The 26600-nt window shown below is 44.5% G+C and overlaps 1 protein-coding gene across 1 annotated transcript in view; it reads right to left on the bottom strand.

The window, feature by feature from the left end:
- LOC133614011 (titin-like) overlaps positions 1-26600 on the bottom strand; it is a 254475-nt gene that overhangs the window by 113188 nt on the left and 114687 nt on the right. Inside the window, 18 exon segments of the mRNA XM_072914563.1 lie at positions 44-158; positions 236-423; positions 502-804; positions 883-1182; positions 1251-1520; positions 1602-1868; positions 1944-2068; positions 3415-3823; positions 4787-5065; positions 5140-5406; positions 5567-5836; positions 6231-6399; positions 6485-6582; positions 6657-6923; positions 7011-7134; positions 16918-17060; positions 17142-17268; positions 23571-23710. Of these exon segments, the coding sequence (XP_072770664.1) occupies positions 44-158; positions 236-423; positions 502-804; positions 883-1182; positions 1251-1520; positions 1602-1868; positions 1944-2068; positions 3415-3823; positions 4787-5065; positions 5140-5406; positions 5567-5836; positions 6231-6399; positions 6485-6582; positions 6657-6923; positions 7011-7134; positions 16918-17060; positions 17142-17268; positions 23571-23710 (3861 nt within the window).

Raw genomic sequence — 26600 nt, 5'->3', positions numbered from 1 at the left:
GATCCAAGCTGAAGCAGAACCTAGTTGGTTCTAGTTAACGCACCGTGAGGATCATCAGCAAGCAGCGGGCCAAGTTGTTCGGCTGGATCAGAGACGCCTGCGGCATTCTCAGCACAAACCCTATAAAGGTACTTATGACCAGCTTTCAGTGCAGACACCTGAACAAGAAGGAATAGTTCTTGTTGAGATTCTAAATAAAAACAAGAAAACAAGGGGTCCACGAAGAGCACTGTACCCTATAGGAGAGGTCCGGGCACAGTCTGGCATTGCAGCGAAGCCACTTGTCTGTGCCGTCCTCACATTTCTGAATGATGTAGCCAGTGATCATGCTGCCGCCATTTTTGGCAGGTGTCTCCCAGGTGAGCGTGACAGCTTCCTTGGTTTGGTCATTGAAATTAAGGTTGAGTGGTGGGCTCGGCCTCTCTGCAACAGAAAAAGTTTGAGTGAAATGTAATTTTCTGGCATCAGTTGAGATGACAATCGGTACTGAATGTTACCCACCAATGGGATCCATGATCTTGACGGGTTTGGTGGCAGCACTTGGTTTGCCGAGGCCAGCCTTGTTCTCAGCCCGCACTCTGAAGATGTACTCCTTGTTCTCTACCACGTCATTGAGACTGGCCAGGCGATCGCTGGCACCGCAGACCATGGCCGGCTCCCACTTCACAGAAGTCCTGTCCCGGAGTTCGATCACATAGGCAGTGATCTCTGCGCCACCGTCAAACTTTGGGGGCTCCCAGACAATGGTGGCGCCAAATCTGTTCACCTCACTGACAGCCACATTCTCCGGGGCATCTGGGACATCTGATGAAAGAATTACGTTTTGGTATTGAAGTCACATACGTGTACATACTGTGAGTGTCATTCATAACGCTTGCTCACCGAATTTATTCTTGGCTTGAACCGCGTCCTCTGTGACAACAAAAGGCCCACTCCCAACACGATTTGTGGCACAGACTCTGAACAGGTACCATGAGTCTTTTTGAAGGCCACTGACACAATACTCAGGAGCATCGGCACGCTGTGTTGCCAGTGTCCATGTATTTCGCTTCACATCACGTCTTTCTACCACATATGACGTGATTTTGCTTCCACCATCACTCTCTGGTTCCTCCCAGGCCAAACTGACCTCACCATCAGCAGTGTCGGTCACCATCAGGTTCTTGACCGGTCCGGGGACATCTGCCAAGTATCATCATCATAATACAAATCCAACACATACGAGACTCTTTGTAAAAATTGGATCTCACCAATCACATCCAGATTAATGAAGGCCTCTCCCTCTCCATGCTTGTTCCTAATGACCACCTTGTACCTGCCCCGGTCCTCCTTGCTAGGGCTTTTAAGGCGGTATATTGTCTTGTCAACTGAAGTGTCTATGTTCTGATGAGGTAAACTAATGCCACTGAAAAACCACTCGGCTTCTGCACGAGGGTAAGAGTTGTAGGGAACTGTTATGACAAATGGCTTGCCAGCGTCTGTTACCAGGTTCTGGTCTGTGGTTTTAATGATGGGAGCAGCTGCAACAGAAAATCTTGTGTCATATTTTTCATGTTCCTGCATAGATGACTGCAGTAAATTTATAGCGCAATAAGACTCACCCGCTAGCTCCAACTTCGCTCGAGCATCTTTGTCCTTGGCCACAATTCTGTACTCGCCCTGATCTCGAGGGCGTATCTCACACACCTGCAGTCTGTGGACTTTACCCTCGGTGATCATTTGGTACTTGTCTCCCTGCACGATTAACATGTTGTTTCTCATCCACTTCACCTCCACCCTGTCTTTGTTTAACTCCGCCTCAAAGATCACGTCTGAGTCGGGAGGCTCAGTAATGTCCTGAGGCGGTCGGATTATTTCCACTGGGATCTCTGTTGGAGAAGCATACGTGAGAAGAGTTTAAAACACAGCTGAAACATATTTTGAAATATCAAAACATAACAAACCTTCAACAAACAGTCTTGCTCTGGTCTTCGTCTCTTCCACGCCACAGGCGTATTCACATTCATCGTCCGGTCTGCATTCCATGATGACCAGCCTGCATGTCTTACCTTCTCTCTCCATGCGATACCTGCAAAAACACATATAAATATTTGCTCAATACAAGGCCATCCATCCATCCATCCATCCATCCATCTTCTTCCGCTTATCCGAGGTCGGGTCGCGGGGGCAGCAGCCTAAGCAGGGAAGCCCAGACTTTCCTCTCCCCAGCCACTTCCTCCAGCTCTTCCCGGGGGATCCCGAGGCGTTCTCGGGCCAGCCGGGAGACATAGTCTTCCCAACATGTCCTGGGTCTTCCCCGTGGACTCCTACCGGTCGGACGTGCCCTAAACACCTCCCTAGGGAGGCGTTTGGGTGGCATCCTGACCAGATGCCCAAACCACCTCATCTGGCTCCTCTCGATGTGGAGGAGCAGCGGCTTTACTTTGAGCTCCTCCCGGATGGCAGAGCTTAGCACCCTATCTCTAAGGGAGAGCCCCGCCACCCGGCGGAGGAATCTCATTTCGGCCGCTTGTACCTGTGATCTTGTCCTTTCGGTCATAACCCAAAGCTCATGACCGTAGGTGAGGATGGGAACGTAGATTAACTGGTAAATTGAGAGCTTTGCCTTCCGACTCAGCTCCTTCTTCACCACAACGGATCGATACAGCGTCCGCATTACTGAAGACACTGCACCAATTCGTCTGCCGATCTCACGATCCACTCTTACCTCACTCGTGAACAAGACTCCGAAGTACTTGAACTCCTCCACTTGGGGCATGGTCTCCTCCCCAACCCGGAGATGGCACTCCACCTTTTTCCGGGCGAGAACCATGTACTCGGACTTTGAGGTGCTGATTCTCATCCCAGTCGCTTCACACTCGGCTGCGAATCGATCCAACGAGAGCTGAAGATCCTGGCCAGATGAATCCATCAGGACCACATCATCTGCAAAAAGCAGAGACCTAATCCTGCAGCCACTAAACCGGATCCCCTCAACGCCCTGACTGCGCCTAGGAATTCTGTCCATAAAAGTTATGAACAGAATGGGTGACAAAGGGCAGCCTTGGCGGAGTCCAACCCTCACCGGAAACGTGTCCGACTTACTGCCAGCAATGCGTACCAAGCTCTGACACTGATCGTACAGGGAGTGGACCGCCACAATTAGACAGTCCGATACCCGATACTCTCTGAGCACTCCCCACAGGACTTCCAGAGGGACACGGTCAAATGCCTTCTCCAAGTCCACCAAACACATGTAGACTGGTTGGGCAAACTCCCATGCACCCCCAAGGACCCTGCTGAGAGTATAGAGCTGGTCCACAGTTCCACGACCAGGACGAAAACCACACTCTCCTGAATCCGAGGTTCGACTATCCGGCGTAGCCTACTCTCAATACAAGGCAATTTTTAAAAAGTAAGTAAAGTCATTAGTACCTTGGTCCTTCTCGGATCTCTCGACCGTTCCTGTACCACTTGACATCGGCCTTCTCTTTGGACAGTTCGCAAGTGAACTCCGCATCCTCAAATTCGGTGACAGTCTCGTCTTTGAGCTGTGTTGTGAAGTCTGTCGGCGCCTCGTTGATGATCAGTTCAGCAGCGCACTTGTCTTCGCCGACCACAGCGCTATAGTCTCCCTCATCATCCATGGTGCAGTCCTTAATGGTCAGTGTGTGGGTAAGGCCGTCCGTTTTGTAGACAACGCGTTTGCTGAGAGGCACCTCCTCGCCGGCCTTCATCCACCGCACGGTCGCCTTGGGTCGGTTGACCTTGCACCTAAAAGTAATGGTCTTCTTTTCCTGAGTCTCAGTGTCCTCAATGGGCTCCAGGAACTTCAGCTTCTCCTCTGTAGGTGGAATGTTTTGTGTCATTTCATGATAAACTGCCAGCTGACTTGATTTGTGTTTAAGTGTATTTTGTGTCTTGGTGGGAAGTCTTCATACGAATCCACAGAAACCATCCAACACCGTACTATAATTGTTACACTATTATTGATTTAAAATAAATGTGTCAAGTTTACATTTCTCAACATGAACCAGCGAAATTAATTAACATTTACCTGTCTACATGTCTAGCTAATACATGTATTGCACATTTATTATCAAAATGATACTACTGTGACTTATTTTTATATGTAAGTAAACTATCCATCCATCCATCCATTTTGTACCGCGTGTCCCTTTCGGCTTGGATGGAGGTGCTGAAGCCTATCTCAGCTGCATTCGGGCGGAAGGCGGGGTACAGCCTGGACAAGTCGCCACCTCATCACAGGGTCAACACAGATAGACAACATTCACACACTAGGGACCATTTAGTGTTGCCAATCAACCTATCCCCAGGTGCATGTCTTTGGAGGTTGGAGGGGCCTATCCCGAGGTGGGAGGAAGCCGGAATACCCATGCAGTCACAGGGAGAACATGCAAACTCCACACAGAAAGACCCCGAGCCCGGGGATCGAATCCAGGACCTTTGTATTGTGAGGCCCATGCACTAATACTAATACCCTGTTTCACCGTGCTGCCCGTAAGTAAACTAATGTTATAAAAAAATATCACAGAAAAAGGTTGAATTCCAAAGTCTGACCCTTCTGTTCATGTGATGTACTGTACCGTGTGTGTTTGTATGATATGTATTGTTTTTGACAGATTGGTGGAGATGAAACAAGGTTATTCCTAATTATGTCAGCTGTTCAAAAAAAGCTTTTCATATTTCACAGATCAAAATTGTGTAAGTAACCAACTATTACTGCGGTCCACATGATCTTTTGAGTTGAAGCGAGAAGGTTTTTTTTTAAGATTGTATCGTTTACCTGCGACTGTAGCGTGGGCCGAGCACTTAGCCTGTTCTCCTCTATGATTGGTCAGGCAGATCGTGTAATCGGCCTGGTCAGCCTTGGAGGCATTCCGGATCCTCAGGGAGAAGACGTTGTCCCTCTGCGCCATCATATACTTGCTGCTATCAAATATAGTGTCCAGGTTCTTTAGCCACTTAGCCTTTGCTCCCTCCTCGTTCGTCTCACAGTTGAAGACGATCTCGCTTCCCTCTTTCACCTCTGTGTCTCTGATGGGTGTTATGATCTTCAGTTTTTCTGCATTGGGATACAGATGCTCCGGTCAAAACCAAAGTCAGCGAGCAAAACCAAGGAAATCAGGAGAGTCTCACCAATTACGAAGAGATCAGCAGAGGCTTTAACGCTGCCGATTTGGGCCAAATAGCCTCCCTCATCCTCCAGGGCACAGTTTTTCACAGTAAGAGCCCGTCTCTTTCCGTCACTGACAATTGTGTACTTGTCCCCAGTTTCCACTTCCTTGTTCCCTCGGAACCATTTCACCTCGTAGGTTTCCTTGGAGACTGAGCAGACGAACTCGGCCTTTTCACCTTCCACAACCTCAAGGTTTTGAGGTCTGGCGATGAACTCAGCTGCAAGTTCTGGTAAACAGAAGACAATAAAGAATATCATTGTTGGCCCTATGACTGGGTCCTCAAAGTCGGAACATGTGGGCGGCTTCCTTCCAAGGAGCCAAACATCTGAAGTGTTCTGCCTTATGGGACTTGTTTGCCTTGGTCTAAGAGTAGGACAAATGTGTACCATTCAGTTTCAGGATGGCAAATGTTTTGACGTCAGGGCTGAGTCTGCAGTTATATTCGCCAGCATCCTCCATCCTCAAATCTTGGATGATCAGGATCCTCTTGCGACCATCCATGATCTGCTCGTATCGGCCACCCTCTGGCAGCTCCCTGACTCCTTGGTACCAGGTTACCTCTGCCCCTGGCTTTGACACCTCACAGATCAGCTTCACGCTGTCTGTCTCTGTGCCTTCCACATTAGAGAGGTTCTTGGTAAACCTGGCAGCTTCCTCTGTGAAGAAAAGGTATGGCGTTTTAATATAAAGAAGATGACACTCTTGAAGCAGTCAAGTCATTCATCTGTTGCTGAAAAGCCGTCAAATTGTCTGCCAAAATATTGCGTTGTGAAGTAAAAATACAAACCATGAGCAAATACTATACTGAACGCATTCCCATTGTATGTACATTAGTAGGCAGGGAGCTACGGCTAGCAGTGTTGGGTGCTCAGTTACTTCACATCAAGGGTGAAAATTAACAACCTGCAGGTTAAAACTGATCTAGATTTTTTTTAAACTACTTGAGGCATTAAAGTGGCCTCAGTTAACAATTTGATACCCTCATCCAGTAAACTTAAGATGAAGATGGACACAAGCTAGCTTATATTAGCCAAATGAGAAAAGTCTCACCAATGACAGTCAGCATGCCGGAGCTCTTGGACGTCACGGCATCACACTCAAATTCCGCCTCATCGTCCAATGTAGACTTGTGTATAATCAGGATCCTCTTAAGTCCCTCGGCCATCATCTCGTACTTCTTTCCTTTTCTTATCTCTCCGCCATCCTTGAACCAGCGAACCTACAAGATCACAGTGGGGCAAATATTGATCAGCGGGTGTGGAGAGTTCCGACCAGCAAAGCCGAACTCCCATGATGATTCGCACCTTTGCAGACTCGCGGGATACTATGCATTCAAACTTGGCAGATTCTTTCTCTCTGACTTCGACGTCATGCAGCGGCTTGATGAACTCCACAAGAGGCGCTGAGAGCACAGAATGACCCAAAAGTCAGCTAAAGGTTTTACTCCTCAATACGTTGAGAGGATTATGTACTTACGTATGACATCAAGGAAGCCGGAAGTCTTAAAGTCCTTGGCGTGACACGTGTATGTCTTGATGTCGTCCAGGTTGCAGTCATGAATGACCAGTGCCCTCTTTGTGCCGTCAACGATCATGTCATATTTCTTAGTCTTGCGGATCTCCTGTCCGTCCTTAAACCATTGCACACGTGCGTTCTCCCTGGAAACCTCGCACTCCAGCGTGGCGGTGGCTTCCTCTTCCACCGTCATGTCCTCCAGAGGCTTGGTGAACTGTACTGGCGGTTCTGAAATCACGCCGGACATAGAAGCAGAGTTTTTCCAAAAGCAATATACCAGAGGCAAGCGGCAATGGATTCGTCCTCGGGTTTTACCTAGAACTATGAGCTGAGCCTGAGTTTGGAAGTCCTTGGCGGTTAATCTGACCTGTCCTGCTTCAGACAGTTTTACGTCCCGCACCGTCAGACCGTGAACTCGCCCAGCCACTCGAGTCTTCACCTGGCCGTACAAAACAATGTCAAAAGTGTGTTACATTAATTTCCTGTTGGCTTACAAAACGTAATGTTTGTAGCTGATGTAACTACTGTAATGTCGCCCGTCTTAAAGTAACTAGCAGTCACCCTGTAATTAAATAGTTAAAGATGTCACAATTGAACATTTTCACTTCCGATACGATACCGATATTGATGCCTTAAGTATTGGCCGATAACGATATTCATCCAATGTTGTATCAACAGGAACCATACATACTTTTTTGTCTCAGGGCATTCAATCGATTGGTTTGGTTTGTCTTAGAAGACGTTTCGCCTCTCATCCAACTAGGCTTCATCCGTTCATGGTCATAGACTTAGATTGGTCACATCTAGTCTTAGACTTAGATTGGTCGAGTCTAGTCATAGACTTGAATTGGCCAGGTCTAGTCTTAGACTTAGAATGGTCACATCTAGTCATAGCCTTAGATTGGTCACATCTAGTCTTGGACTTAGATTGGTCACATCTAGTCTTAGACTTAGATTGGTCTCATCTAGTCTTAGACTTAGATTGGTCAAGTCTAGTCATAGACTTGAATTGGTCAGGTCTAGTCTTAAGACTTAGAATGGTCACATCTAGTCATAGCCTTAGATTGGTCACATCTAGTCTTGGACTTAGATTGGTCACATCTAGTCTTAAACTTAGATTGGTCAAATCTAGTCTTAGACTTAGATTGGTCACATCTAGTCTTGGACTTAAATTGGTCACATCTCGTCTTAGACTTAGATTGGTCACATCTAGTCTTAGACTTAGATTGGTCACATCTAGTCTTGGACTTAGATTGGTCACATCTCGTCTTAGACTTAGATTGGTCACATCTAGTCTTAGACTTAGATTGGTCACATCTAGTCTGAGTCTAAGATTGGTCACATTGAGTCTTAGAATTAGAATAGTCAGGTTTAATCTTGGACTTAGACTTAGACTGGTCAGTTCTAGTCTTAGACTTAGATTAGTCAGGTCTCCTCTTAGTCTTAGACTGGTCAGGTCTAGTCTTAGACTTAGATTGGTCAGATCTAGTCTTAGATTGGTCAGGTCTAGTCGTAGACTTAGATTGGTCACATCTAGTCTTAGACTTAGATTGGTCACATCTAATCTTAAGACTGGTCAGGTCTAGCCTTTTACTTAGATTGGTCACATCTAGTCTTGGACTTAGATTGGTCACATCTAGTCTTAGACTTAGATTGGTCTCATCTAGTCTTAGACTTAGAATGGTCACATCTAGTCATAGCCTTAGATTGGTCAGATCTAGTCTTGGACTTAGATTGGTCACATCTAGTCTTAAACTTAGATTGGTCAAATCTAGTCTTAGACTTAGATTGGTCACATCTAGTCTTGGACTTAAATTGGTCACATCTCGTCTTAGACTTAGATTGGTCACATCTAGTCTTAGACTTAGATTGGTCAAATCAGGTCTTAGACTTAGATTGGTAACATCTAGTCTTAGACTTAGATTGGTCACATCTAGTCTGAGTCTAAGATTGGTCACATTGAGTCTTAGAATTAGAATAGTCAGGTTTAATCTTGGATTTAGACTTAGACTGGTCAGTTCTAGTCTTAGACTTAGATTGGTCAGGTCTCCTCTTAGTCTTAGACTGGTCAGGTCTAGTCTTAGACTTAGATTGGTCAGATCTAGTCTTAGATTGGTCAGGTCTAGTCGTAGACTTAGATTGGTCACATCTAGTCTTAGACTTAGATTGGTCACATCTAATCTTAAGACTGGTCAGGTCTAGCCTTTTACTTAGATTGGTCACATCTAGTCTTAGACTTAGATTGGTCACATCTAGTCTTGGACTTAGATTGGTCACATCTAGTCTTAGACTTAGAATGGTCACATCTAGTCATAGCCTTAGATTGGTCACATCTAGTCTTGGACTTAGATTGGTCACATCTAGTCTTAGACTTAGATTGGTCTCATCTAGTCTTAGACTTAGATTGGTCAAGTCTAGTCATAGACTTGAATTGGTCAGGTCTAGTCTTAAGACTTAGAATGGTCACATCTAGTCATAGCCTTAGATTGGTCACATCTAGTCTTGGACTTAGATTGGTCACATCTCGTCTTAAACTTAGATTGGTCAAATCTAGTCTTAGACTTAGATTGGTCACATCTAGTCTTGGACTTAGATTGGTCACATCTCGTCTTAAACTTAGATTGATCAAATCTAGTCTTAGACTTAGATTGGTCACATCTAGTCTTGGACTTAGATTGGTCACATCTCGTCTTAGACTTAGATTGGTCACATCTAGTCTTAGACTTAGATTGGTCAAATCAGGTCTTCGACTTAGATTGGTAACATCTAGTCTTAGATTTAGATTGGTCACATCTAGTCTGAGTCTAAGATTGGTCACATTGAGTCTTAGAATTAGAATAGTCAGGTTTAATCTTGGACTTAGACTTAGACTGGTCAGTTCTAGTCTTAGACTTAGATTGGTCAGGTCTCCTCTTAGTCTTAGACTGGTCAGGTCTAGTCTTAGACTTAGATTGGTCAGATCTAGTCTTAGATTGGTCAGGTCTAGTCGTAGACTTAGATTGGTCACATCTAGTCTTAGACTTAGATTGGTCACATCTAATCTTAAGACTGGTCAGGTCTAGCCTTTTACTTAGATTGGTCACATCTAGTCTTAGACTTAGATTGGTCACATCTAGTCTTGGACTTAGATTGGTCTCATCTAGTCTTAGACTTAGAATGGTCACATCTAGTCATAGCCTTAGATTGGTCACATCTAGTCTTGGACTTAGATTGGTCACATCTAGTCTTAGACTTAGATTGGTCTCATCTAGTCTTAGACTTAGAATGGTCACATCTAGTCATAGCCTTAGATTGGTCAGATCTAGTCTTGGACTTAGATTGGTCACATCTAGTCTTAAACTTAGATTGGTCAAATCTAGTCTTAGACTTAGATTGGTCACATCTAGTCTTGGACTTAAATTGGTCACATCTCGTCTTAGACTTAGATTGGTCACATCTAGTCTTAGACTTAGATTGGTCAAATCAGGTCTTAGACTTAGATTGGTAACATCTAGTCTTAGACTTAGATTGGTCACATCTAGTCTGAGTCTAAGATTGGTCACATTGAGTCTTAGAATTAGAATAGTCAGGTTTAATCTTGGATTTAGACTTAGACTGGTCAGTTCTAGTCTTAGACTTAGATTGGTCAGGTCTCCTCTTAGTCTTAGACTGGTCAGGTCTAGTCTTAGACTTAGATTGGTCAGATCTAGTCTTAGATTGGTCAGGTCTAGTCGTAGACTTAGATTGGTCACATCTAGTCTTAGACTTAGATTGGTCACATCTAATCTTAAGACTGGTCAGGTCTAGCCTTTTACTTAGATTGGTCACATCTAGTCTTAGACTTAGATTGGTCACATCTAGTCTTGGACTTAGATTGGTCACATCTAGTCTTAGACTTAGAATGGTCACATCTAGTCATAGCCTTAGATTGGTCACATCTAGTCTTGGACTTAGATTGGTCACATCTAGTCTTAGACTTAGATTGGTCTCATCTAGTCTTAGACTTAGATTGGTCAAGTCTAGTCATAGACTTGAATTGGTCAGGTCTAGTCTTAAGACTTAGAATGGTCACATCTAGTCATAGCCTTAGATTGGTCACATCTAGTCTTGGACTTAGATTGGTCACATCTCGTCTTAAACTTAGATTGGTCAAATCTAGTCTTAGACTTAGATTGGTCACATCTAGTCTTGGACTTAGATTGGTCACATCTCGTCTTAAACTTAGATTGATCAAATCTAGTCTTAGACTTAGATTGGTCACATCTAGTCTTGGACTTAGATTGGTCACATCTCGTCTTAGACTTAGATTGGTCACATCTAGTCTTAGACTTAGATTGGTCAAATCAGGTCTTCGACTTAGATTGGTAACATCTAGTCTTAGATTTAGATTGGTCACATCTAGTCTGAGTCTAAGATTGGTCACATTGAGTCTTAGAATTAGAATAGTCAGGTTTAATCTTGGACTTAGACTTAGACTGGTCAGTTCTAGTCTTAGACTTAGATTGGTCAGGTCTCCTCTTAGTCTTAGACTGGTCAGGTCTAGTCTTAGACTTAGATTGGTCAGATCTAGTCTTAGATTGGTCAGGTCTAGTCGTAGACTTAGATTGGTCACATCTAGTCTTAGACTTAGATTGGTCACATCTAATCTTAAGACTGGTCAGGTCTAGCCTTTTACTTAGATTGGTCACATCTAGTCTTAGACTTAGATTGGTCACATCTAGTCTTGGACTTAGATTGGTCTCATCTAGTCTTAGACTTAGAATGGTCACATCTAGTCATAGCCTTAGATTGGTCACATCTAGTCTTGGACTTAGATTGGTCACATCTAGTCTTAGACTTAGATTGGTCTCATCTAGTCTTAGACTTAGATTGGTCAAGTCTAGTCATAGACTTGAATTGGTCAGGTCTAGTCTTAAGACTTAGAATGGTCACATCTAGTCATAGCCTTAGATTGGTCACATCTAGTCTTGGACTTAGATTGGTCACATCTCGTCTTAAACTTAGATTGGTCAAATCTAGTCTTAGACTTAGATTGGTCACATCTAGTCTTGGACTTAGATTGGTCACATCTCGTCTTAAACTTAGATTGATCAAATCTAGTCTTAGACTTAGATTGGTCACATCTAGTCTTGGACTTAGATTGGTCACATCTCGTCTTAGACTTAGATTGGTCACATCTAGTCTTAGACTTAGATTGGTCACATCTAGTCTGAGTCTAAGATTGGTCACATTGAGTCTTAGAATTAGAATAGTCAGGTTTAATCTTGGACTTAGACTTAGACTGGTCAGTTCTAGTCTTAGACTTAGATTAGTCAGGTCTCCTCTTAGTCTTAGACTGGTCAGGTCTAGTCTTAGACTTAGATTGGTCAGATCTAGTCTTAGATTGGTCAGGTCTAGTCGTAGACTTAGATTGGTCACATCTAGTCTTAGACTTAGATTGGTCACATCTAATCTTAAGACTGGTCAGGTCTAGCCTTTTACTTAGATTGGTCACATCTAGTCTTAGACTTAGATTGGTCACATCTAGTCTTGGACTTAGATTGGTCTCATCTAGTCTTAGACTTAGAATGGTCACATCTAGTCATAGCCTTAGATTGGTCACATCTAGTCTTGGACTTAGATTGGTCACATCTAGTCTTAGACTTAGATTGGTCTCATCTAGTCTTAGACTTAGATTGGTCAAGTCTAGTCATAGACTTGAATTGGTCAGGTCTAGTCTTAAGACTTAGAATGGTCACATCTAGTCATAGCCTTAGATTGGTCACATCTAGTCTTGGACTTAGATTGGTCACATCTCGTCTTAAACTTAGATTGGTCAAATCTAGTCTTAGACTTAGATTGGTCACATCTAGTCTTGGACTTAGATTGGTCACATCTCGTCTTAAACTTAGATTGATCAAATCTAGTCTTAGACTTAGATTGGTCACATCTAGTCTTGGACTTAGATTGGTCACATCTCGTCTTAGACTTAGATTGGTCACATCTAGTCTTAGACTTAGATTGGTCACATCTAGTCTGAGTCTAAGATTGGTCACATTGAGTCTTAGAATTAGAATAGTCAGGTTTAATCTTGGACTTAGACTTAGACTGGTCAGTTCTAGTCTTAGACTTAGATTAGTCAGGTCTCCTCTTAGTCTTAGACTGGTCAGGTCTAGTCTTAGACTTAGATTGGTCAGATCTAGTCTTAGATTGGTCAGGTCTAGTCGTAGACTTAGATTGGTCACATCTAGTCTTAGACTTAGATTGGTCACATCTAATCTTAAGACTGGTCAGGTCTAGCCTTTTACTTAGATTGGTCACATCTAGTCTTAGACTTAGATTGGTCACATCTAGTCTTGGACTTAGATTGGTCACATCTAGTCTTAGACTTAGAATGGTCACATCTAGTCATAGCCTTAGATTGGTCACATCTAGTCTTGGACTTAGATTGGTCACATCTAGTCTTAGACTTAGATTGGTCTCATCTAGTCTTAGACTTAGATTGGTCAAGTCTAGTCATAGACTTGAATTGGTCAGGTCTAGTCTTAAGACTTAGAATGGTCACATCTAGTCATAGCCTTAGATTGGTCACATCTAGTCTTGGACTTAGATTGGTCACATCTCGTCTTAAACTTAGATTGATCAAATCTAGTCTTAGACTTAGATTGGTCACATCTAGTCTTGGACTTAGATTGGTCACATCTCGTCTTAGACTTAGATTGGTCACATCTAGTCTTAGACTTAGATTGGTCACATCTAGTCTTGGACTTAGATTGGTCACATCTCGTCTTAGACTTAGATTGGTCACATCTAGTCTTAGACTTAGATTGGTCAAATCAGGTCTTAGACTTAGATTGGTAACATCTAGTCTTAGACTTAGATTGGTCACATCTAGTCTGAGTCTAAGATTGGTCACATTGAGTCTTAGAATTAGAATAGTAAGGTTTAATCTTGGACTTAGACTTAGACTGGTCAGTTCTAGTCTTAGACTTAGATTAGTCAGGTCTCCTCTTAGTCTTAGACTGGTCAGGACTAGTTTTAGACTTAGATTGGTCAGATCTAGTCTTAGATTGGTCAGGTCTAGTCGTAGACTTAGATTGGTCACATCTAGTCTTAGACTTAGATTGGTCACATCTAATCTTAAGACTGGTCAGGTCTAGCCTTTTACTTAGATTGGTCACATCTAGTCTTGGACTTAGATTGGTCACATCTAGTCTTGGACTTAGAATGGTCACATCTAGTCTTACACTTAGATTGGTCACATCTAGTCTTACACTTAGATTGGTCACATTGAGTCTTAGACTTAGATTGGTCACATCTAGTCTTAGACTTAGATTGGTCACATCTAGTCTTGGACTTAGAATGGTCACATCTAGTCTTAGACTTAGATTGGTCAGATCTAGTCTTGGACTTAGATTGGTCAGATCTAGTCTTAGACTCAGATTGGTCACATTTAGTCTTAGAATTAGATTGGTCAGGTCTAGTCTCGGACTTAGACTTAGTTTGGTCAGTTCTAGTCTTAGACTTAGATTGGTCAGGTCTAGTCTTAGACTTAGATTGGTCACATCTAGTCTTAGACTTAGATTGGTCACATCTAGTCTTAGTCTTAGATCTGACTTAGATATGGAAACACATTTATTATAGACTGTCTGGCATGGATTGTTTTTTGACAACACCCAATGGTCACAATAATTATTTTGGTTAAGCTCATGACACAGTAAGTTGTGTAAGTAATTTGCAACTTCATTTATTTGATACTTGCTTCTATTGACAAATGTGCAGTTTTAGGCTGCAATATTGTTCAATTTAGGAAATTAATCAAGTACGTCTAGCTTGTGCGCTAGTGTGTGCTTAGCTGCTGTGTAGTTGCTAGCTCCTAGCAGTACCTTTTGTAAATGACTTGACTAAAACATAAGAAAAGAGCAAAATTGTATCATTATGGGAGGACCTTGAAATGTGAACCAGCTGCCTAGTTTGGCACAAGTCAACGTGCCGCAAGACTGCTGGCATCGAAGCGCTTTTAGTGGAGATTTTGGACGTTAGCTGATACAATCCCATGTCGGAATGATATCTGATGTGTTAACAAAAAAAATGTAAAGAAACAGTGAAACAGTTCATAATCTAAATTAACCAAATTCTAGATGGTGTCAGCTTCAGCTCTCACTGGATCGGTTGGCAGATCGCCCGGGAAAGGGTGGAGTGCCATATCCAGGTTGGGGAGGAGATCTTGCCCCAAGTGGAGGAGTTCAAGTACCTCTGAGTCTTGTTCACGAAAGAAGGAAGAGTGGATGGTGAGATCGACAGGCGGATCGGTGCGGCGTCTTCAGTAATGCGGACGCTGTATCGATCCGTTGTGGTGAAGAAGGAGCTGAGCCAGAAGGCAATGCTCTCAATTTACCGGTCGATCTACGTTCCCATCCTCACCTATGGTCATGAGCTTTGGGTTATGACCGAAAGGACAAGATCACGGGTACAAGCGGCCCAAATGAGTTTCCTCCGCCGGGGGGCGGGTCTCTCCCTTAGAGATCAGAATCAGAATCAGAATCAGAATCAGCTTTATTGTCATTACGCAAGGTAACGAGATTGAGGCCATTCCATACAGTGCGATGTGTGCATGCTAGAAAAACAATGTGCAAATATATAAAAATATTAAAAATGTAGAAGTGCAATGAATATGGTGTGAAATGAATATATACATGAAAAAAACAAAAACAAAAACAGGGTGGTTGGTGGAATGGGTTATTGCACCGAAGAGAAGGCAGTTATGAGGGACAATGGGGCAGTCCGTTCAGGATGGTTATGGCCCTGGGGAAGAAGCTGTTCTTTAGCCTGTTTGGATAGGGTGAGAAGCTCTGTCATCCGGGAGGAGCTCAAAGTAAAGCCGCTGCTCCTCCACATGGAGAGGAGCCAGATGAGGTGTGGTCTGGTCAGGATGCCACCCGAACGCCTCCCTAGGGAGGTGTTTCGGGCACGTCCGACCGGTAGGAGGCCACGGGGAAGACCCAGGACACGTTGGGAAGACTATGTCTCCCGGCTGGCCTGGGAACGCCTCGGGATCCCCCGGGAGGAGCCGGACCAAGTGGCTGGGGAGAGGAAAGTCTGGGCTTCCCTGCTTAGGCTGCTGCCCCCCACGACCTCGGATAAGCGGAAGAAGATGGATGGATGGATGGATGGATGGATAGATGGTGTCAATAAAAACTTCATAAACAGATAACCACGGTAATCAACAGTGAAAGAGTTGAGGGTTATGGCTCGCTAAAGTTCATAAAGTTAAAGTTACCAATAAAGCTGGATAGTTTTAGATGAAAGATAATGTTAAAGTTGGGCAGTTAAAAATAAACAAATGACTAAAGAGTTACCAAGTGTTATTGTTATGATCCGCTGCCCGGATCATATTTTTGTTTTCGTTTTCAAGTCACTTGTGTTTTTCAGCACCTCTTGAGTTTGTTTCTGTTGCCATGACGTGCAGATTATAGTCACCTGCCTCTGGTTAGTGTCCCGGACGCGCACCTGTTGCCCGGGCACTAATCAGAGGGCTATTTCTGTTACGCTTGCGAGGCATTGTGATGCCGAAGGTCGTCTTTTCAAGATGCAGAGGGATGTCAGGAAGCGGCTTGCAGGTGAGAATAAATGATTTATTCTGATTGCAGAAAAAAATGCTGCGCGGTGCACCACGGCACGGAAAACAAGAGGGTAGCAAAGATGCTAATATCAAAAATGTAAACTATGAGCGAAACTAGGAGCGTAACTTGTTGCGTAGGAGCAAACAAAACCAACAGACCGAATGAGGCCAGCGCGTAAACTAAATAGCCCTCTGATTAGTGCCCGGGCAACAGGTGCGCGTCCGGGACACTAACCAGAGGCAGGTGACTATAATCTGCCGTCATGGCAACAGAAACAAACTTAAGAGGTGCTGAAAAACACAAGTGACTTGAAAACGAAAACAAAAAATATGATCCGGGCAGCGGATCATAACAGTTATGTTGCAATACTTTACAATCGTAGGTTGTGTGCTCAGGAGCTTGTCACCAGACGGCTTTTGCCGGACAAGGAACGGTGATCAAAAGGCTTTTACTCTGGAAGGTGACTTCCTGGAGGCTAAAGCTCCTTATAAGGGCGCGTTGGGAGGCAGCGAGATAAGAGAGTGTTATATATAACTTAATCACGGCACACAGAGATGATTGAAACAATGCAAGTTGCTAAAGATGCTAACTTCAAAGAATAGTTTGGTCAAAAAATAAAAAGATTTAATACAAAGTCTCACCCGCTCGCTGGCCTCCATCTGTTGTGCAGCCAGGAACCAACTGACGGCGATGCCTTCGTAGGACAGCTCGCACTCAAAGGAGGCGGTCTGCCCGGCCGTCACCGTCACGTCCTTCAGCGGCTGCAGGAGGCGGATGGGCCGCGCTGAAGGGAAGACAAGACGTTCACGTCCAATCACAGCCGACGCCACAATAGTCCCCCCGCTCTCATTGGCCGCCTCCTCACCTTTCACCCGCAGCTGAGCGCTCGATGTGGCGTTTTCCGCCAAGAAGTCCACGCCTCCCGCCATGTCCATGCGCACGTTGTAGAGGATCAGAAGATGTTTGCTTCCCTCCTCCTTTATCTCCACGTCCTGACAGGGTCACAGGTCACATGTCTCAACACTCACCCATAAAAAACTCAACAGTTTATATTAGGAGTTGGCAGAGGTGTGGACTCGAGTCACATGACTTGGACTCGAGTCAGACTCGAGTCATGAATTTGATGACTTTAGACTCGACTTGACAAAATGTAAAAAGACTTGCAACTCGACTTAGACTTTAACATCAATGACTTGTGACTTCACTTGGACTTGAGCCTTTTGAATTGACATGACTTGACATGACTTGCTACTTTCCCCAAAACCCAAAGATGAAAAAGTTATTCGGGAGCGCTCCGTATTTTTCATTGTGTACTTGTCTATCAGCGTTGCGTGTGTCAGCTGGTGTGCTCTCAGTACAACAGCCAATCAAATTAGATCTACTTTGTTTTCATCACACAGCATTCATCCAATCAAATTGCAGGACAACCAACTTCCAACTTCGTCCGGCATTTGAAGTTGCACAAAGAACGGTAAGTTTTGAATGTAAGATAACGTTTATTGGCTAAGTAACGTGACTTTTATTTGCTGTGTAGTTAAATCAGTGAGGCTGTAAACTCACTGCTAACGTTATAACGTTATTGCAAACACGGGAATCTGTTGCAGTTCACTACCTTATTCATACTTTTTGTTCAGTGATTTTTTTTAAGCAGGGTTACGTTAGTCAATATATCACACGTAACGTTAGACGGCGGTCAGCAGCACCGCGTATTTTAGCCACCTAAAAATAGACAAAAATAGTAAAATAAAGGTCAGTTAAAATGTATACTATATTATGAATATGTGTACCGTTTTAGCTAGCTTTCTGACATACTGTTGGTTGTTTACCTCAGTGGTCCCCAACCACCGGGCCGCGGCCCGCTACTGGTCCGTGGATCGATTGGTATCGGGCCGCACAAGAAATATATATATATATTTTTTTCTTTTTTTAATTAAATCAACATAAAAAACACAAGATACACTTACAAGTAGTGCACCAACCCAAAAAAACTCTCTCCCCCCTTTTGTTCTGGGCATTGAACATGAAGACTCTTCCTTCACTGTTCCGAGTGGCCATGAGAGTCTTGGCAGTGCCTGCCTCCAGTGCTCCAGTGGAGCGAGTTTTCAGCCATGGTGGCATCATACTACGCCCCCATCGTGCACAAATGACTGACAGACTCTTGGCTAATTTGGTCTTTTGCAAATGCAATGCAGCATAGGGCCCTGACATATAAAAAGTACAACTTTTTTGTTATGTTCACGTATATGTCATGTTTTTTCAATGTTAACACTTTTGTACAAATAAGTACATTTGCACTTTATTTTTCAATGTGTTTGTTCTGTAAAGGAATGAGTTAATGTTTAAAATGACTGGTTAATAGTGCTATTATAAAGTGCAATGTCAGCACAATTTTCTTTCCTGCAATTTAAAATGCACTTGTTTTAATAAATAAATACAGCGTTTGAAAAGCATACACAATCTGTGTTAATATATTAGTCTGTGGTTAAAAGGACTTGAAAGGACTCGAAACTCAAAATGCAGGACTTAGGACTTGACTTGAGACTTTCCAGTCTTGACTTTGGACTTGACTCGGGGCTTGCCTGTCTTGACTCGGGACTTGACTCGGACTTGAGGGCAAAGACTTGAGACTTACTTGTGACTTGCAAAACAATGACTTGGTCCCACCTCTGGGAGTTGGCGATACGGCCTCAAATCTACATCAAGATATACACTATATTCCCAAAAGTATTTGGCCACCCATCCAAATGATGAGAATCAGGTGTCCTAATCACTTGGCCCGGTGTATCAAATCAAGCACTTAGGCATGGAGACTGTTTCTACAAACATTTGTGAAAGAATGGGCCGCTCTCAGTGATTTCCAGCGCGGAACTGTCACAGGATGCCACCTGTGCAACAAATCCAGTCGTGAAATTTCCTCGCTCCTAAATATTCCAAAGTCAACTTTATTATAAGAAAAGTGAAGAGTTTGGGAACAACAGCAACTCAGCCACCAAGTGGTAGGCCACGTAAACTGACAGAGAGGTCAGCATAGTGCAGGGCCAACCCGTGGCATAGGCCGTATAGGCAAATGCTAAGGGCGCCGTCCATCAGGGGGCGCCACGCCAGTGCCACAAATGTTGGAGAAAAAAGAAAAGAAAAAAAAAGTTGTTACTATTATTTCTAAATACAAAAAATAATCTCACGTTAATTAAAATGCAAAGTAAAGCCTATTTAATAGAAATATTATTTGTTACAACATTACGCCCCCCCCCTCCTCCCCACGCACGGTGCGCCCCCTCCCTTCCCGTATCATGACTCTTTTTGGACGTCACCACATCAAAAAATCAACACAAGATGTCAAAACGGCCAAAACTGTCAGGTGCCCAGGGAAGAAACAAGAGAAAAGAAGAGGAGAAACGAGAAAAGACAGAGGTAGCAGGTAGGTAACGTTAGCCTACATGAAATGATTTGTCTGTTACAGAATGTGATAGTAACCTGGCTTTTTAGCGTTAAGCTAATGTTACATGATTCGGCAATTGCTAATCAATAAATAGCTAGTTCTGTTTTAACGTCGGGTTAATATTGTGGAGGGGGCTAAATTGTTATGGAAAATAATAATGTAACGTTAGGTAATTACAGTACTCCCACCTTACATTCCTCAGGGACATTTGTATTAGATCTTTTAAGCAGGTGTTTTTTGTTTACATTGTTATTGCCTTCTGGTTAGCTAATGTTTGCCCTGCAGGTAATAGTCACTTTTCCACCCCTTTATATATTAGGTATAGTTGTAAGTAAAAAAAAAAAAAAAGGTCAAAGACAAAGCTATTCGGGTTCTTGTGAGTATATACACTTCACTGCCGATGTGGGGGGGCGCCACCTAAAATCTTGCCTAGGGCGCCAGATTGATTAGGGCAAAGACTTTCTGCACAGTCACTTGCTACAGAGCTCCAAACTTTATGTCACCTTCCAATTAGCCCACGTACAGTACGCAGAGAGCTTCATGGAATGGGTTTCCATGGCCGAGCAGCTGCGTCTAAGCCATGCATCACCAAGTCCAATGCAAAGCGTGGGATGCAGTGGTGTAAAGGACATCACCACACTGGACTCTAGAGCAGTGGAGACGCCTTCTCTGGACTGATGAATCACACTTTTCCATCTGGCAACCTGATGGACCAGTCTGGGTTTGGAGGTTGCCAGGAGAAGGCTACATTTCGGACTGCATTGTGCCAAGTGTGAAATTTGGAGGAGGAGGAATTATGGTGTGGGGTTGCTTTTTGGTGTGCATGTTGCGGCTTTTATGCGATATTAAGATACATCATTGGGCATTTAATAGTATTAGTATTTCAATACTCATTTTCTGATGTATTATTTGATGAAAACTATTAATTTAATACATTGGTTCTCAAACGTAAACATAACCTGGAAATACAGTACTAGGTTGTCCCGATACCAATATTTTGGTACCGGTACCAAAATGTATTTCAATACTTTTCGATACTTTTCTAAATAAAAGGGGACCACTAAAAATGTCATTATTGTCTTCATTGTAACAACAAATGTTAGTGTACATGAAACATATGTTTATTATTGTCATTTAGTCCTTAAATAAAATACTAGACAACTTGTCTTTTAGTAGTAAGTAAACAAACAAAGACTCCTAATTAGTCGTATGCAGTAACATATTGTGTCATTTATACACCTATTATTTTCTACACATTATGAGGGACAAACTGTAAAAAATGGATTATTAATCCACTTGTTCATTTACTGTTAATATCTGCTTATTTTCTGTTTCAACATGTTCTATCTACACTTCTGTTAAAATGTAATAATCACTTATTCTTCTCTTCTTTGATACTTGACATTAGTTTTGGACGATACCACACATTTAGGTATGGATGCGATACCAAGTAGTTACAGGATCATACATTGGTCATATTCAAAGTCCTCATGTGTCCGGGGACGTATTTACTGACTTTATAAACATCATATACATTTTAGAAAAAGGAAAAAAGATTTTGTGATGCTAAAAAATATCGATGTAATCTAAGCAGTATCGACTAGATACGCTCTTGTACTTGGTATCATTACAGTGGATGTCAGGTGTAGATCCACCCATGGCATTTGTTTACATTGTGATGCTGGTGAGCTATCCCTCCTCCTCCAGTGATAATGCTACTTGTAAGAAACTTACTTTATTTGTCACCATGGAGGCCAGGATTAGTGATTTAAAAGTAGCTAAAACACTGTGGATGGATGTTAGCCGCTAGCTAGCTAGCCATGTCTTAAAGCAGCTCTTCCTGAGGGTGTTTCAGTGTTATAACTTCACCTTTATCTTGACTTTTTACACCAAAACGCGTCCATTCTCCCTTTTCTGTCTACACACCGTGTCTGCTTGTAAGTACTCTGTGTGTGTGCGCTGCCTAACATGCTCCTCTGCTCCTAAAACCAGCAATCCCTGCCTTAGATGTTCTTGTAAATACTTTGAGGGACAGTCAAATGGTTCAAATGCTCTGCATGCTCTGCTTGTTCTTTGGCTTTTTTGTGACATTTCTTCCAAAATGTGGTCAAGGGAAAAAGAAGAAACGAAAAAGAAGACGCTGCAACCTGGAAGTCAACCAACCACCTTCCCGGAAACTAGGCTAGTGTGCCACTTCGAAGGTGTCTTTGTATGAAAACAAAACGTGTGCGGGGCGGTTGCTGGTTGTTCCATCTCCATCGTTGGGGTCCCTGCGGGTGGGGTGGGTGGTTCCCGTGGCCCTGTGCCTGGGTGGTCCTGCGGCGGCCGGTTTGGGTGGGGTGGCCGGGGGCTGGCCTCGCCGCGCTCTCCGGGGGTGGGGGGTGGGCTCGTGGGGGCCGGTTGCCGGTGGGGCGGGGGCGGTCTTCCCGTCCGGTTGCGGGGAGTCTCTAGGTCCCTCGGGCGGGGCGTCTCGCCTTTCTGCCCGTGTGGGGTGTGGTCTCTCGCTGGCTTGGGGTCTGGCTGTCCCCTGCTTTTCTCGTGCCCTGTCCTCTGCCGGGTGCGTCTGTCTGCGGCCTGCTGCTGGCCCTTGTGGGCGGTACGGTGGGTCGGGCTCTGGGGTTCCTGTCGCTGGCCGGCTTGGCTGCGTGGGGGCGGTGGTCCCTGGTTCCCTGGGCACCACGCCTCCTGTTTGTGGGTTGGGCTCTCGGGGGTGATGGGGCCGTGCTCTGGCTCCCACGCACTCTGGGAGTCGAATGTATTGTACATGCAAATTCACATATGCTCACATACGTACATAGGTACCTACGCTCCCACATACATACACAAATACAGTACATATTTACCTACCTAATGTTCGTACATCCACACGCACATTCAATATACAAACATACACATACACATACTGTACATATACATTCACTGTACAAACACATATACACATTCTGTACATATACATTCATTGTACAAACACATATACACATTCTGTACATATACAAGTACATATGCATACTTACACTCATGCACATAATCACGTTTCATCAAACATATATTAACGTTGTTGCCCTAGGGTAAACTGGGTGTAACACATGGCACACTGACAAAGCTTAACCTATTGTGACTATAACAATCTACAAGGTTAATGTAGGTTGCTTCTCTTTCTCCCCCTCCATTTTTCTGCATTCTTTCGTATCTCAAGTTATCATTACGTATATGTATTGTTGCATTTAAACAACTGTATTGTTGATAATAAAGGTAAATTATTGGTATTGTTCATTATCAATAGCGCTATTTCTATTGGTATTTGTATTGATCCATTTGTAGTGTAATAATGCTCATTGTCATTTCTGTATTATTTTTTATTTTTCGCTAACTGCTTATTTGCTATTACTTTTACCATCATATTTGTACATGTCATATTTGCTGATGTTGCTCTATTGTTGTTGTTGTTGTTGTTTGCTGTTGTTGTTTTTGTCTCTCTGTCTAATCCCCCTCTTGTCCCCACAATTTCCCCCTCTGTCTTCTTTTTTTTTCTCTTTCTATCCCCTCCTGCTCCGGCCCGGCTGCACTAAATGATAATATAAATACATTTAATAAAGTCAAATACAAATAAGGCAACAAGAGAAGTATCCTACACTTCTCTTTTGTAAAGTAAATCTGAACAGCCGACATGGGCATCTACATCAACTATATGATTTGCCTGAGAAGCTGGACAGGACAAAAAAAAAAAAAAAAAAAAAAGAAAACAAAAAAAGAAAACAAAACGTGTGCTGACACAATAAAATCGACTCATGTCTGCAAACACTTTGAATTGCTTCCTAATAATGACTAAAGATGGACGCCAAAAGCGGCACTCACCGTTGACGGGCGCAAATCTTCTCCTTTCATCCTCCAGTTTCCTTGGACATCGTCCTCAGAAATCTCTATCTCAAATCTGGCCGTCTCCGTTTCGGTCACCTCGACGCTGTAGAGTGGACGGACCACCTTGATGTCACGCACTGAAGAACAGAGACCAGACAAAGACATGACAGTCAACCAGAGAATCGTGCTAACATTCCTAGCATCCGCCTGATAGGTAAAATGTTCTAGCATTTACTTCTCTGCTCATCGCTCACAATCTTGCATGTGAGCTTGATTCCAATTTTCCTTGCATGAACCGGATCTTTAATACATTCTAACATTCTTTTCGTGAAGGACCCGTTAGCCCGGACTGGACACTGGCCGAGAGTTAGTGGAGTCGGCTCTCTTGGTTGCTTTGTTGGGTCTGCTCCCGTCTCTGGCCATGCTCCCCTCCCACCCCAGCAGACGATGGCTTGGAACACCGCAGAGGCCACCACAGTGTAAAAGGTTTTGTTGTTGTTGTTGTTTTACTTTTGTGGCTGTGTGCTAGAGATACGCGGATAGTAGAGATGCGCGGTTTGCGGACACAACCGCGGAGTCCGCGGATTATCCGCGGATCGGGCGGATGAAATTAAAAAAAAAAAGATTTTATCCGCTCGCGGGTTGGGTCGGGCGGATTAATTAGATTTTTTTTTTTTTTTTTTGCGGGTGGCAGTTAAACCAATTGGGAAATATATATACATAGTTAAATGTTGTTACCCACATACGAAAAACGAGCAGGCACCTGCTGCATATGCCACAACAGAAGAAAAAAAAAGAAAAGAGATGGACACTTTTACGGAGCGGAGAAGGGACGCCTCGCCGGGGTCCGGGACCGAGGCCCCTTCCCCCGAGAGGGCCCCACCGGGAGCCGTAGCTGAGGCGATCCGCGAGAAGGGCCCGACGCACGTCCAGGGTCACTACCGCGCCCACCGCACCGACACCCCGCCTCGTCCGCTTTCGCCGCGGCCGGCGTCACGCGCAGCAGGTAAGCAGCTTACCTGCCCGCCACCCCCGTGGCCGGGGGCTCGTAACATGGGTCACTCCGCGCGCTCCGCCCGCGCAGCTTACCTGCTTGCCACCCCTGTTGCCGGGGGCGCGTAACAGGGGTCACTCCGCGCTCAGTGCGCTCACGAAAGGGGTGGGGCTCACCCTGGTTGATATAGAGAGCAGGACAGTGGCCATGAAATTTCATTTAAGGTTTGTGATAAACCATCAAACTCATTCGTTAAAAGGACTCTATAGTAATATAAAGCGAATTTTTCTGGACATTATCATGCAAGAAAAGTTTATTTTTGGGATCGCGATCACCGCGTAATGATTTTTAAAGGTTGCATTACATTATTAACTGTCCCATGTGATCAGCCAGTGCGATTGGAAGTCCATGCTCAATTATTGCCTCCGTAAATAAAACTTCGGCATTTATCACATCCAAAGAATCTGTTTGGGCGACGAAAAACGTTGAAAGTTTTCCACTTGTATCGCTAGCAACGGCATTAGACTTGTGTTTTTTTGTCCCAACGTGGTCTTTTACATCGCTAATTCCTCCGTGTCCGATCGAAAAATCTTGTCTGCACAAGGTGCAATTCGCGTAGTTTTCACCCTTTTTTTTTTTTTAATTAATATTAGATATATAACAACGGGCGGATGGCGGGCGGATGCAGTTCTGATCAAACGTTACATCGGGTGGATGGCGGATGGTTGACGACTTTCTGACGCGGTTGCGGATGAGATAAATTGCCTATCCGCGCATCTCTAGCGGATAGGCAATTATTTCATCCGCAACCGCATCACAAAAGACGTCAACCATCCGCATCCACCCGAACTAACATTTAATCAAAACCGCACCCGCCCGCACCCGCCCGTTGTTATATATCTAATATAGACGATGCAAGGCATTAGTGAGGTTATAAAGCTTTTGCCTGTTAAAGAAAGGAGACTGATCCAATGCCGCAGAGACATTCAATGCGTGCCACGCTGTCACGGCCCAGACGCACACTAGTGCCGCGCTGAGCGCACCTCCAAGCGCGTGGAGGTGCGATGTCCCTCGCACCCGCGGCGGCCCCACCCGGGCTCGCGCCCGAAGCTTCAGCGCGCACCGCGGCGGCCATCCTACTCGTCGCGGCCTAGCCCTCGCGGCTCTCGCTGCCGGCGACGGCCGGGTATGGGCCCGACGCTCCAGCGCCATCCATTTTCAGGGCTAGTTGATTCGGCAGGTGGGTTGTTACACACTCCTTAGCGGGTTCCGACTTCCATGGCCACCGTCCTGCTGTCTATATCAACCAACACCTTTTCTGGGGTCTGATGAGCGTCGGCATCGGGCGCCTTAACCCGGCGTTCGGTTCATCCCGCAGCGCCAGTTCTGCTTCCCAAAAGTGGCCCACTCGGCTCACCAGGGTGAGCCCCACCCCTTTCGTGAGCGCACTGCGCGCGGAGTGACCCCTGTTACGCGCCCCCGGCAACGGGGGGTGGCGGGCAGGTAAGCTGCGCGGGCGGAGCGCGCGGAGTGACCCCTGTTACGAGCCCCCGGCCAATTTTTTTTTTATTTCAACCGCCCGACCCGCGGATAATCCGCGGACTCGGCGGTTGTGTCCGCAAACCGCGCATCTCTACTGTGTGCAGAAGTGGCTGGCTGCATCAGCTCTGCTCTTTTAATGTCTTTAATGTCCTTTGATGTTTCCCTCTTACACACATGTTTATGTGACCCCCCTGTCCAGGGGCCCAGGCTGAGACTGAATTTTTTTTCTCAGCGTTTACCTGTTTCTCACCTTGTTCGGGGCGCCGGAAGTTGACGTAATGCTTGTCTGCTCTTGAATAGAATTGTGCTGAAAATCTTAATTTCCCCTCGGGGATTATTAAAGTATTTCTGATTCTGATTCTGACCTCAATGCCAGCATCAATGAATTCTCAGAGTTCGTTGCTGATCTAGTGACGCACGCAGACAATATAATCATAATGGGGGACTTTAATATCCATATGAATACCCCATCGGACCCTCAGTGCGTGGCG

This window comes from Nerophis lumbriciformis, linkage group LG13 (genome assembly GCF_033978685.3).
Source record: "Nerophis lumbriciformis linkage group LG13, RoL_Nlum_v2.1, whole genome shotgun sequence".
Classification (NCBI taxonomy): Eukaryota; Metazoa; Chordata; class Actinopteri; order Syngnathiformes; family Syngnathidae; genus Nerophis; species Nerophis lumbriciformis.
The sequence above is the reverse complement of the archived record's forward strand: the minus strand, read 5'-3'. Positions and strand labels throughout refer to the sequence as shown.